Genomic DNA, 12,569 nt, shown 5'->3' on the forward strand with positions numbered 1-12,569 from the left:
TTTTCTCCTCTTAAGTTGAAGTAAGTGCCAATAAATATTTTCGGTTCACTACTTTCAGATCTAGGGTCCTAGTTAAGAATCATGAAACAATTTTGAATTGTTACTTCTTGTATTTTGTATAGTTATTTAAAATTTTTGTACTTTGTTGTCTGTTAAACTTTTGTAAAAAATGTACCCAGACATGTGGAAGATGGCACAGTAGGAGGATCCCCGTCTCACCTCCTCCCATGGATACACCTAGATAACACCCCCATCAGTGTAAATAACAAAAAACGACCCGAAGATTAGCAGAACAGACTTTCCACAGCTAAACGTGGAGAGGAGGCCACCTTGAAGAGGGTAGAAAGGGTGGAGACATAGTGGGGAGACAAACAAACCAATGGGACTGTCCGTAAGAGGAACAGCATGGATGCAGAGAGGAGCAGATCCTGTGCCAGGCACCTGAGACACGGAGGACCTGCACTGGGAAGATGAATCCCTGTAACATTTGCCTTTGAAAAGCAGAGGGGCTTAATTTCTCTAATCCTTACAATCACTGGGGTTTAATACTCTCAACCCTATTTTTTTATTTTTTAAAGAATTTATTTATTTGACAGAGAGGGTGAGAGAAGGAACACAAGCGGGGGGAGTGGGAGAGGGAGAGGCAGGATTCCCGCTGAGCGGGAGCCCAATGCGGGGCTCGATCCAGGGACTCCAGGATCATGACCTGAGCTGAAGGCAGTCGCTTAACCAACTGAGCCACCCAGGTGCCCTACAGGAGAGAGATTTGTTTGTTAATCTCGGGACCTATGCTGGAGGGGCAAGGATCTTTGGGAGATTTCTCTAAGAACAAAGGAATTTGTAGGTGCCATTTCCCTTCCCTAGATACATGGATACCTATGGGAACCAGTGTGGTGCAAACACTCTCCACCTTGCTTGTGTGCCTGGCCCCCATCCACTTCTGCAGATCTACCCCCTCCAACCTGGCCACCTCCCACAGCACACCAACACAAACTCTACTAACACTGTGCACCTGCCCTTGTGTTCTTCTGTGGACATGCTCCCTCCAACTCTCTCTCAGTAGGAGTCCATCCAAAATGGCACCACAAGCCTGGCAGTGTGCAAGCAGCCCTGACAGGGGTCAATACCACTCTAAATTGACTCCTATCTTGGGGAGAGAGGAAGATAACCGCATACACTGGTTCCACTGTGGTCCCAGCAGTGGATTGGGAGCAGACATCTGCAGACCTTGCCCAACAATGAAGACTTCTTAGGGGACAAGACAGGGAGAACACCCTGCAGTTCGGTGTAACTGCAGCCCTGGCAAATACTTGATCTCACCCAACTCAAGCCAAGGTGGTCCCAGACTGGCACACTAACAAGACAGGGACCAAACCCTGCCAACAACACACAAAGCAAATCATTGTAGATGACTAGACTGACAATCCAAACACACCTCAGACACAAGAGTAGGGTGCATGCAACACACATAGGAGATACCCCTAAAGTGCCAGGTTCTAGTGAACAGGGGACACTGTACTGCAGGGCATACAGGACCTCTTCTTCATAAGGCCACTACTTTCACGAGCAAGAGACATAGCTAACTTTGCCAACACACTGAAACAGATGCAGAGAGTTAGACAAAAATGAGGAGACTGAGGAATATGTCTGAAATGAAAGAAAAGGACAAAATCACAGGAAGAGACCTAAATGAAACAGAGGTAAGTAATTTTCCTGATAGAGAATTTAAAGTAATGGTCATAAAGATACTCACTGGACTTGAGAAAAGAGTGGAGGACCTCAGTGACACCCTCAACAGACAGAAAGTATAAAAAAGAACCAATCAGAGATGAACAACTCAATACCTGAAATTAAAGATACACTAGAGAGAATAAATAGCAGACTATAGGAAACAAAAACAGATCAGTAATCTGGAGGACAGAATAATGAAAAGCAATCATGCTGAATGTGAGAGGGGAAAAAAAAATGACAATAGACTTAGGGAACTCAGCAACATTATCAAGCATAATAACATTCGTATTATAGGGACCCCAGAAGGGGAAGAGAGAAAAGGGGGCAGAAAATTTATTGAAGAAATAATAGCTGAAAACTTCCTGAACATGGGAAAGGAAACAGAAATTCAGATCCAGGAGGCACAGAGAGTCCCCAACAAAATCAACCTAGGGAGGTCCACACCAAGACACATAAGTAATTAAAATGGCAAAAAGTAGTGACCTAGAGAGAATTTTAAAAGCAGCAAAAGAAACAGTTACATACAAGGGAAACTCCACAAAGCTATCAGCTGATTTCAAAGAAAATTTGCACGCCAGAGAGAGTGGCATGATATATTTTAAGTGCTGAAAGAAAAAAACCTGCAACCAACAATATTCTATCATCCAGCAAAGTTATCATTCAGAATAAAAGCAGAGATAAAGAGTTTCCCAGATAAAAGTTAAAGGAATGAATTCATCACTAAAACAGCCTTATAAGAAATGTTAAAGGGGATTCTTTGGGTGGAAAGACCATAAGCAGGAAAAAGGAAAGTAGGAAGCCCAAAAGCAGTAAAATTAAGTATATCTACAAAAATCAGTCAAGGAATTCACAAAATAGAAGGATGTGAAGTATGACACTACATACATAAAACATGAGGAACAGAGTAAAAATTTGGTGCTTTTAGGATGGGTTCCAAACTTAAGTTACCATCAACCTAACATAGATTGCTATATGCACAAGATGTTATACATAAACCTAAAAGTAATCACAAATCAAAAACCAGTAATATATAAAAAGTAACAAGAAAGGAATCCAAATATATCCCTAAAGATAGGCAGCAAACTGTAAGAGAGCAAAAGAAAGGAACAGAGGACAAAAGCAATCATAAAACAGTAATAAAATGGCCAGCTATCAATAACTACTTCGAATGTAAACAGACTAAACGCTCCAACCAAAAAACAAAGGGTGATGGAATGGATAAAAAAGCAAGACCATCTATATGCTGCCTACACAAGACGCATTTCAGACCTAAAGGCACATGCAGATTGAAAAGTGGAGGGATGGAAAAGCATTTATCATGCAAATGGAAGCAAAAGGAAAACGGGCAGCAATACTTATATTGGACAAAACAGACTTTCAAACATTAAGACTGTAACAAGAGACAAGGAAGGACACTATATAATCACAAAGGGAACATCCAAAAAGAAGACATAACAATTGTATATTTTTATGCACCCAACATGGGACCACCTAAACACATAAAACAGCTAATAACGTAAAGGAAATAACTGATAGTAATACAATAGCAGAGGACTTTAATATCCCACTTACATCAATGGAGAGATCACCTAAACAGAAATCAACAAGGAAAGAGTGGCTTTGAATGACACATTGGACCAAATGGATCTAACAGATATATTCAGAATATTCCACCCTAAAACAGTAGAATACACATTCTTTTTCAAGTGCACATGAAACATTCTCCAGAGCAGATCACACATTAGGTCACAAAATAAGTCTTAACAAATTTTAAAAAATCGAAGTCATACTATGCATCTTTTCTGACCACAAATGCTATGAAACCAGAAGTCAACTACAAGAAAAATCTGGAAAAAACACAAATACATGGAGGTTAAAATAACATGCTACTAAAAAATGAATAGGTGAACCAAGAAATCAAAGCGGAAATAAAAAAAATACATGAAGACAAATGAAAATGAAAACAGCAGGTCCAAAATCTTTGGGATGCAGCAAAAGCAGTTCAAGAGGGAAATTTACAGCAATATAGGCCCATATCAAGAAGCAAGAAAAATCTCAAACAACCTAACCTTACACCTAAAGGAGTTAGAAAACAAGCAACAAACAAAACCCAAAACCAGCAGGAGGAAGGAAATAATAAAGATTAGAGCAGAGATAAATGAAATAGAAACTAAAACAATAGGGCAGATCAATGAAACCAGAAGCTGATTCTTTGAAAAGATCAACAAAATAAACTTTAGCCAGACTCATAAAAAAAAAGACAGAACCCAACCAAAATCATAAATGAAACACCTGATGACAAAGAAATAACAAGTACTGTAAGAGAATATTATGGAAAATTATATATCAACAAATTGGACAACCTACAATAGCTAAGTTCCTAAAAACATATAACCTCCCAAAACAGAATCCGGAAGAAATACAAAATTTGAACAGACCGATTGCCAGCAATGAAATTGAAGCAGTAATCAAAAATTTCCAACAAACAGAAGTCCAGAACCAGATAGTGTCACAGGGGAATTCTAACTTTTATTTTTTTAAAGATTTACTTATTTGCAAGAGAGAGAGAGAGACACCACACACACACACACACACACACACACACACACACACACGTGGGAGGCACGCAGGTGGGAGGAGCAGAGGGAGAGAGAATTTCAAGTAGACTCCCCACTAAGTGAGGAGCCGACATTGGGTCTGATCTCACAACCCTGAGATCATGACCTCAGCATCAAGAGTCAGATGCTTAACTGACTGGGCCACCCAGACGCCCCAGGAATTCTACCTTTTAAAGAAGAGTTAATACTCAATTCTTCTCAAACTACTCCAAACAATAGAAGAGGAAGGAAAGCTTCCAAATTCATTCTATGATGCCAGCATTACCCTCAGAGCAAAACCAGATAAAGACTACAAAAAAAGAGAACTCCAGACCAGTATCTCTGATGAATATAGATGCAAAAATCCTCAATGAAATATTAGCAAAAAGAATCCAACAATACATCATAATTCACCATAATCAAGTGGGATTTATTCCTAGGATGAGAGGGTGGCTCAATATTCACAAATCAATCAACATGATATATCACATCAACAAAAGAAAAGATAAAAACCATATGATCATTTCCATAGCTCCAGAAAAATCATTTGACAAAATACAACATCTATTCATGAAAAAAACCCTCAACAAAGTAGATTTAGAGGGAATATACCTCAAGATAATAAAGGCCATCTATGAAAAATCCAGAGCAAACATCATACTCAATGGGTGAAAACTGAGAGCTTTTCCCCTAAGGTCAGGAACAAGACAAGGTGTCCATTCTCACCACTTTTATTCAACACAGTATGGGAAGTCCTAGCCATAGCAGACAACAAAAAGAAATAAAAGGCATCCAAATTGGTAAGGAAGAAATAAAACTTTCACTATTTGCAGATGACATACTATATGTAGAAAACCCTAAAGACTCTACCAAAACACTACTAGGATAAATGAATTCAGTAAGGTCACAAGATACAAAATCAATCTACAGAAATGCTGCATTTCTATATGCTAAAAATGAAGCAGGAGAAAAAGAAATTAAGAAAACAATCCCATTTACAACTGCACCAAAAATAAGGCACTTAGGAATAAACTTTCACCCAGGAAGTGAAAGATCTGTACTCTGAAAACTGTAAAACACTGATGAAAGAAATTGAAGACAACACATACAAAAAGATATTCCATGCTCATGGATTAGGATAACAATCATTATTCAAATGCCCATACTACCCAAAGCAATCTATAGATTTAATGCAATCCCTATCAAAATACCAATAGCATTGTTCACAGAACTGGAAATAAGCAATCCTAAAATTTGCATGGAACACCCAAAGCAATCTTGAAAAAGAACAAAACCAGAGGTATCACAATTCCAGATTTCAAGTTATACTACAAAGCTGTAGTAATCAAAAGAGTATGGTGCTGGCACAAAAATAGGCACCTAGATCAATGGAACAGAATAGAGAGCTCAAAACTAAACTCACAAAGGGCACGGGGTGGCTCAGGCAGGCCCGCGACTCTGGGTTCGGCGTAGGCCCTGATCTCAGGGTCCTGCTCTGTGCTCAGTGGGAAGTCTGCTTGAGATTCTTTCTCCTGTCCTCTCCCTCCCACTCCGCTCCTCCCTGCCTCACGCACACGCTCTCTTTTGCAAACAAATATAAAAAACCTTAAAAAAAATCCACAATCATGTGGTCAATCTTCAACAAAGGAGGCAAGATTATGCAATGGGAAAAAGAAAGTCTCTTCAGCAAATGGTATTGGGAAAACTAGACAGCCACATGCAAAAGAATAAAATTGGACCACTTTCTCACACCATACACAAAAATAAACCCGAAGTAGATTAAAGACCTAAATGTGAGACCTGAAACCATAAAAATCCTAGAAGACAGCGCACAGGCAGTAATTTCTCTGATACCAGCCACTGCAACATTTTTCTAGATAGGTCTCCTAAGACAAGAGAAACAAAAGCAAAAATAAACTATCGGGGGTGCCTGGGTGGCTCAGTCAGTTAAACATCTGACTCCTGATCTTGGCTTGGGTCTTGATCTCAGGGTCGTGAGTAGAAGCCCCATGTTGGGCTCCACACTGGGTATGGTCTACTTTTTAAAAAATAAATTAAAAAAATAAAGTATTGGGATAATTCAAACACAAAGCTTCTGCACAGCAAAGATATTTGCAAATGACATATCCAATAAAGCATTAGTATCTAAAATACATAAAGAATTTATAGAACTCAACACCAAAAAACCCACAAATAACCAAATTAAAAAATGGACAGAAGACATGAACAAACATTTCCCCAAAGAACACACACAGGTGGCCAACAGACACATGAAAAGATGCTCAACATCACTCATCATCAGGGAAATGCAAATCAAAACCACAATGAGATATCATTTCATACATGTCAGAATGGCTAAAATAAAAACCACAATAAATAAATATTGACAAGGATATGGAGAAAAAGGAACTCTTGTGTACTGCTGGTGGGAAGGCAATCTGGTGCAACCACTGTGGAAAACAGCATGGAGGTTCCTCAAAAAGTTAAAAATAGAATGACCATATGATCCAGTAACTTCACTACTGGGTATTTACCCGAAGAATACTAAAACAAATTCAAAAAGATATATGCATCCATATGTTTATTGCAGCATTATTTACAACAGGCAAAGTATGGAAGCAACCCAAGTATCCATCAATAAATGAATAAAGAAAATGTGGTATATATGTACAATAGAATATTACTCAGCCATAAGAAAAATGAAGTCTTGCCATTTGCAACAAGGATGGATCTAGAGGATATAATGCTAAATGTGAAATAAGTCCGAGAAAGACAAATACCATATGATTTCACTCATATGTGGAATTTAAGAAACAAAACAAAGTAAAAGAGACACAAAAAACAGTCTTAACTCTAGAGAACAAACTGGTGGTTACCAGAAGGGAGGTGGGGGTAGTGAAACAGGTGAAGGAGATTAAGAGTACACTTAGGGTGATGAGCACTAAGTACAGAATTGTTCAATCACTATACTGTACACCTGAAATTAATATAACACTGTTAATTATACTGAAATTAAAAAAAAAATGATGCACCCAATAAGGAGATGATCTCCAACAGGTGGGCCTTGAGAAGATATAATAAACTTTAGATGGGAATTGCCAGAGAATTCTCCCTCTTAACCTTGTTACACAAATGTGGCCTTCCGAGGTTCCCAACTGTTAGGCACTTTCCCTCCAAGGTAGGACATGACAACCAGGAAAGGTCCTTCCTGGCACTGAAGGACAATTCCACTAAATATAGAAAAACTGAGACTTGATTAGCACTGCCTTCAAGGAAAGATCATGATCAAAAGAGGGAAATGTGAGAATTAATAAAAGGAAAACCTAACTAAAGTGGACTGGAGATGATGGAAGGGGATACTGGAAGGGGGAGCCATACCACTCCATGTCAAGTATAGGAAAAAATGTCAATTACAGATCACTAACAGAAGAATCCTCAACAGAAAAGAATCAATTACAGGCTCCAACAGGGAAAGACATACATTGCCATCTCCTACAAGAAATTACTTCTGCAGCTCAGCCAGTGAGAAACCATCATCACCCTGAACTCTTGCTTTTCTCCAATGGACTTTCATTCAAAACAACCCCGCTCAACTTTCTCCTCCTTCTCCATAAAATAGTATTCCTTTGTTCGACTTGTCTATGGTTTTGCCATAGCTTGCTTGTCCTCAACTTCAATTCTGTTATTCCTGAATAAACCCATTTTTGCTGGTAAAATAAACTGTTTTATTTTTAAGGTTAATAGCAAAATGGGTGAGGAGGGTGAAAAAGTACAAATTTCCAGTTATAAGATGAGTAAGTCATGAGGATGTAATGTACAGCATGGTGATTATAGTTGATAATACTGTACTTCATATTTGGAAATAGCTAGGAAAGCAGATCTTGGAAGTTCTCATCACAGGGAAAAAAAATTTTTTTTTTCTTTTTTAAAGATTTTATTTATTTATTTGACAGAGAGCGAGAGAGAGACAGCGAGAGAGGGAACACAAGCGGGGGGGGTCAGAGGGAGGAGGAGGGTCAGAGGGAGAAGCAGGCTTCCCGCCGAGCAGGGAGCCCCATGCAGGGCTCGATCCCAGGACCCTGAGATCATGACCTGAGCTGAAGGCAGTTGCTTAACCAACTGAGCCACCCAGGCGCCCCTGGGAAAAAAAATTTTCTAACTATGTACAGTGACATATTTGAACTGGACTTATTAAGGTGATCATTTTACAATGCATACAAATATCAAATCACTATGTTGTACCCCTGAAACTAACATAATGTTATGTCAATTACTCCTCAATGAAAATAAATACAAATAAGTAAATAAATAAATGAGTAATCCATTAAAATGCAACCCTGTCTTAAATTCTCTCAACCCTCTCTAATTCATCAGGAAAATCTGCCAGAAATAGCTAGCTAAATGCACTCTCCAACATACTTCCTCAGAGTAAATAAGCTAAAGATTACAGACCATGCATAAGGTAATAAAAAGGAGGAAGGCCTAAATATAACAAACACTTCCCATTTCATTAGTTTACTAAAATTGTTAGTATAGATGCTAGTATGACTAGTAGCAGTAACAGTAAAATTTCTAAATCCCCAAATACTTGAGAACACTAATTTGTCTTAATGTAATTTAACCTGTCATATTTATAAAATCTATAATGATTTTGTGTATCATCCATAGTATTATAAGACAAAACATGTTACTCAATTTCTTACATCAAATAGATATGTTTATACCTCATTGTTATACTTTAACTGCTTCAAACACCTACACATATATATTTCCTAAGATTTTATTTTTAAGTACTCTCTATATCCAACGTGAGGCTTGAATTTACAACCCCAAGATCAAGAGTCACATGCTCTACTGACTGAGCCAGTCCAGCATCCCTCAAACACCTACATATTAATGTACTCAGTATACTTACCAAAGTTTATGTAAATCTTCATTACTTTTATTCCTTAATTGCTGACAGGTCCACGAAGCTCCTATTAAAATTATGAAATCCACAACATGAAATAATATGCTAGCCATGTGCCCTGTGGCAAATTACTTAACTTCTCTAAACCTATTTGCTTATCTATAAAATAGTTTTATATTATAGTATAACATGTAATTAGTATTAAATTGGCATTAAATTAGGTAACATGAAAATATTAGTAATGTGACTGGCAATAGCATTCAAAAATGTTGTATTAATATAGAATGTATTTCCAAAAAATTTTTTTTTTTTTTAAAGATTTATTTATTTGAGAGAGTGAGAATGAGAGAGAGAGAGTACATGAGAGGGGGGAGGGTGACAGGGAGAAGCAGGCTCCCCGCCGAGCGGGGAGCCCGATGCGGGACTCGATCCCGGGACTCCAGGATCATGACCTGAGCCGAAGGCAGTCGCTTAACCAACTGAGCCACCCAGGCGCCCTGTATTTCCAAAATTTAATGCCAAAATACTTTATATCATAAACTTTCAATTATCTCTAAAAAATGAAATCTAAAACCTTAAACCTCACTTCAATTAACAATCTTTTCTTTTTTAAGCATTTTATTTATTTGTTTAGAGAGAGAGCACGAGTGTGCACGCAAGTATGAGGACAGGCAGAGGTAGAGAGAATCTCAAGCCACTCCAGGTTGAGCAGCACGGAGCCTGGACACAGGGCTCAATCTCTCGGCCCTGAGATCATGACCTGACCCAAAATTGGGAGTTGGATGCTCAACCAACTGAGCCACCCAGGTGCCCCTCAGTTAATAAATTCAACCTACTCCTCTTCTAAACCTTTTGCCAACCTGCCAATTAACAATTAACTCTATTTATATTATCCTTTTAATTTTCTTTGACATCCCCAAAGGAAATCAAAACGAAACACCTAAATGATTTCCAAGGTGCATAAGTAATCCCAAAATGATAGAGGGTTCAATATATTTAATATTGACCAACCCAAATATCTTACCAGATTTCACTTTTTCTTCCCCCCAATTCTTTGGGTCATCAAAAAATTCTTCCAGTCCTTTTGTTGACAATGTGGTATGAAGTAATCTACACTGGTGAAAAGATGTGACATTTGGTATGTTCTTAGGCAAAAGGCTAAGAGAAAACCTGCAACTGAACATATATAAACAAGTGATTAAAGTTTTACAACATTTGGATTTCATAAGCAATAATCGGAATCATTTCCTCATCTACAATGTCAAAAAAAATTACTCAGCGTTTCTGCACAAGAAAGAAACATAAAATGCTTTAGAAATTATTTTTAATATTGCATTATAGATGTTGCTACCCTTTAATTTCAGAGGTTAATATAGTCACATGATTTTGGAGGTAATATATTGATATATTTTTATTTTTTACTTTTTAAGTACGCTCCAACATGGGGCTTAACTCACAACCCCAAGGTCAAGAATCCCATGCTCTAAAAGACTGAGCCAGCCAACCACCCCACTGATATAATTATATTTCAAAGTAACATTTTTAGGTCTTTCATACACTGCTAGTGGTTCTATGAGCAGATAAAAACATTCTGAAGCTTAATTTTGCAAACATGTATCACAAGCCTTCATGCTTCCCCCTTCAACCCAATAATTCCTCATCTAGAAATTTCAACTAAAAATATTATAGATGGAAATTGATAAGTAAAAATGTCTATTAAAGCATTATATGTGATATCCAAAAGTTGATTAATAATGTAAATATGCAACCAGGAAATGGTTAAAAACATATTTGTGCATTTTTTAAAAAGATTTTATTTGAGAGAGAGCATAAGAGAGAGCATGCGCACGTGCATATGCACTCGCGCAGGGGGAGGGGCAGAGGGAGAGGGAGAATCTCAAGGCGACTCCATAGTGAGTGTGAACCCTGGGTGGGGAGGGGCAGCTCAATCCCACAACCCTAAGATCATGACCTGAGCAGCAATCAAGAGTTGGACACTCAATAGACTGAGCCACCAGGCACCCCAATTACTGTGCATTTGTATGATAATTTCCCCAATTACGCACTTGTATGATAATTTGTATGATAAAAAGAGAGAGGGAGAGCACAATCAAGGGGAACGGCCAGAAGAGGGAGAAGCAGGCTCCCTGCTGAGCAAGGAGCCGGACATGGGACCCGATCCCAGGACCCTGAAATTATGACCTGAGCCGAAGGCAGACACTTAACAGACTGAGCCATCCAGGCGTCCCTAAAAATGTTTTTAAAGAATATTTAATAACCTGGTGAAATCATTGAAAACATAATAGCAAAGTACATCACAAGTGTTGTATTCCTACCTAAAAAATTTAACCTGAATCTAACCACAAGGATGCAATCAAGACAAATCCAAATGGAGGGATAATCTAAAAAGGCTGATTTTATAAAAAATGTTCTGGATTAAAGATAATGAAGGAGACATAACTAATGCAACGAAGGATCATTGACTGGACCCTGGATAAAAAATTATGAAAGAAAAAAGAAATTAGCAAGATAATTGAGGGCATTTGAATTTGGACTGGATGCTAGATAAAAGAACAGAAATTGTAGTATGTTGATGTGACATTCTCCAGCATGATCATTGTAGTACTGTAGTTAAGACAGTGTTCTTGTTCTTAGGTGATATATGCTGAAGTGTCATGATGTTTACAATTCTGACATGCCTCAATTAGCTTAGAAAAAAAATATAAAGGCATGGATATAAAGAGATATAGAAAATGTGACAAGGGGCACCTGGGTGGTGCAGTTGGTTAAGCCGCTGCCTTTGGTTCAGGTCATAGTTCTGGGGTCCTGGGATCGAGCCCTGCATCAGGATCCCGCTTGGTGGGAAGCCTGCTTCTCCCTCTCCCACTACCCCTGCTTGTGTTCCCTCTCTCGCTGTGTCTCTCTGTCAAACAAATAAATAAAATCTTAAAAAAAAAAAGAAAATGTGACAAAATTGCTAAGAAGTGCTTAATAAAGATGAAGAGTATATGGTTATTCTTTGTATTGCTCTTACAATTTTTCTGTTGGTTTGAAATTTTTAAAAATAAAAAGTTGGGAAACAAGGATAAAGCACAAAACTGCATATATGTAAATATGATTCTGGCTTTATTTCAAAATTACATGTATGTGTATATATGCAAAGTTAAAGAGTGGAAGGAGATCTTTATGTATCAGTGGCAAAAATTATAGTCTATTATTACTTTTTTCAAAACACTTTGCCTTATTTTCCAAAATGTCTGCAAATGAACAGATATTCATTTAGTAATAAAAATCTAAAATTTACTTTGAAGAAAAAAGGATGAGGAAAAGAC

General features: G+C 37.9%; 1 protein-coding gene across 6 annotated transcripts in view; it reads right to left on the minus strand.

Annotated features, from left to right (window-relative positions):
* The window catches only part of MRPL47 (mitochondrial ribosomal protein L47), a 40,498-nt gene that overhangs the window by 26,949 nt on the left and 980 nt on the right, over positions 1–12,569 (minus strand). For 3 of the 6 annotated variants that reach the window (XM_027586370.1, XM_027586369.2, XM_027586372.2), the window contains exons 2-3: positions 10,262–10,413; positions 9,244–9,304 (exon numbers count right to left, since the gene is read on the minus strand). In XM_027586370.1, coding sequence (XP_027442171.1) covers positions 9,244–9,304; positions 10,262–10,413 — 213 coding nt within the window. The remainder of the gene's footprint in view (positions 1–9,243; positions 9,305–10,261; positions 10,414–12,569) is intronic. The other 3 variants (XM_027586371.2, XM_027586373.2, XM_027586374.2) reach the window with 3 other exon arrangements.

The sequence above is a fragment of the Zalophus californianus genome, chromosome 1 (assembly GCF_009762305.2).
Source record: "Zalophus californianus isolate mZalCal1 chromosome 1, mZalCal1.pri.v2, whole genome shotgun sequence".
Lineage (NCBI taxonomy): Eukaryota > Metazoa > Chordata > Mammalia > Carnivora > Otariidae > Zalophus > Zalophus californianus.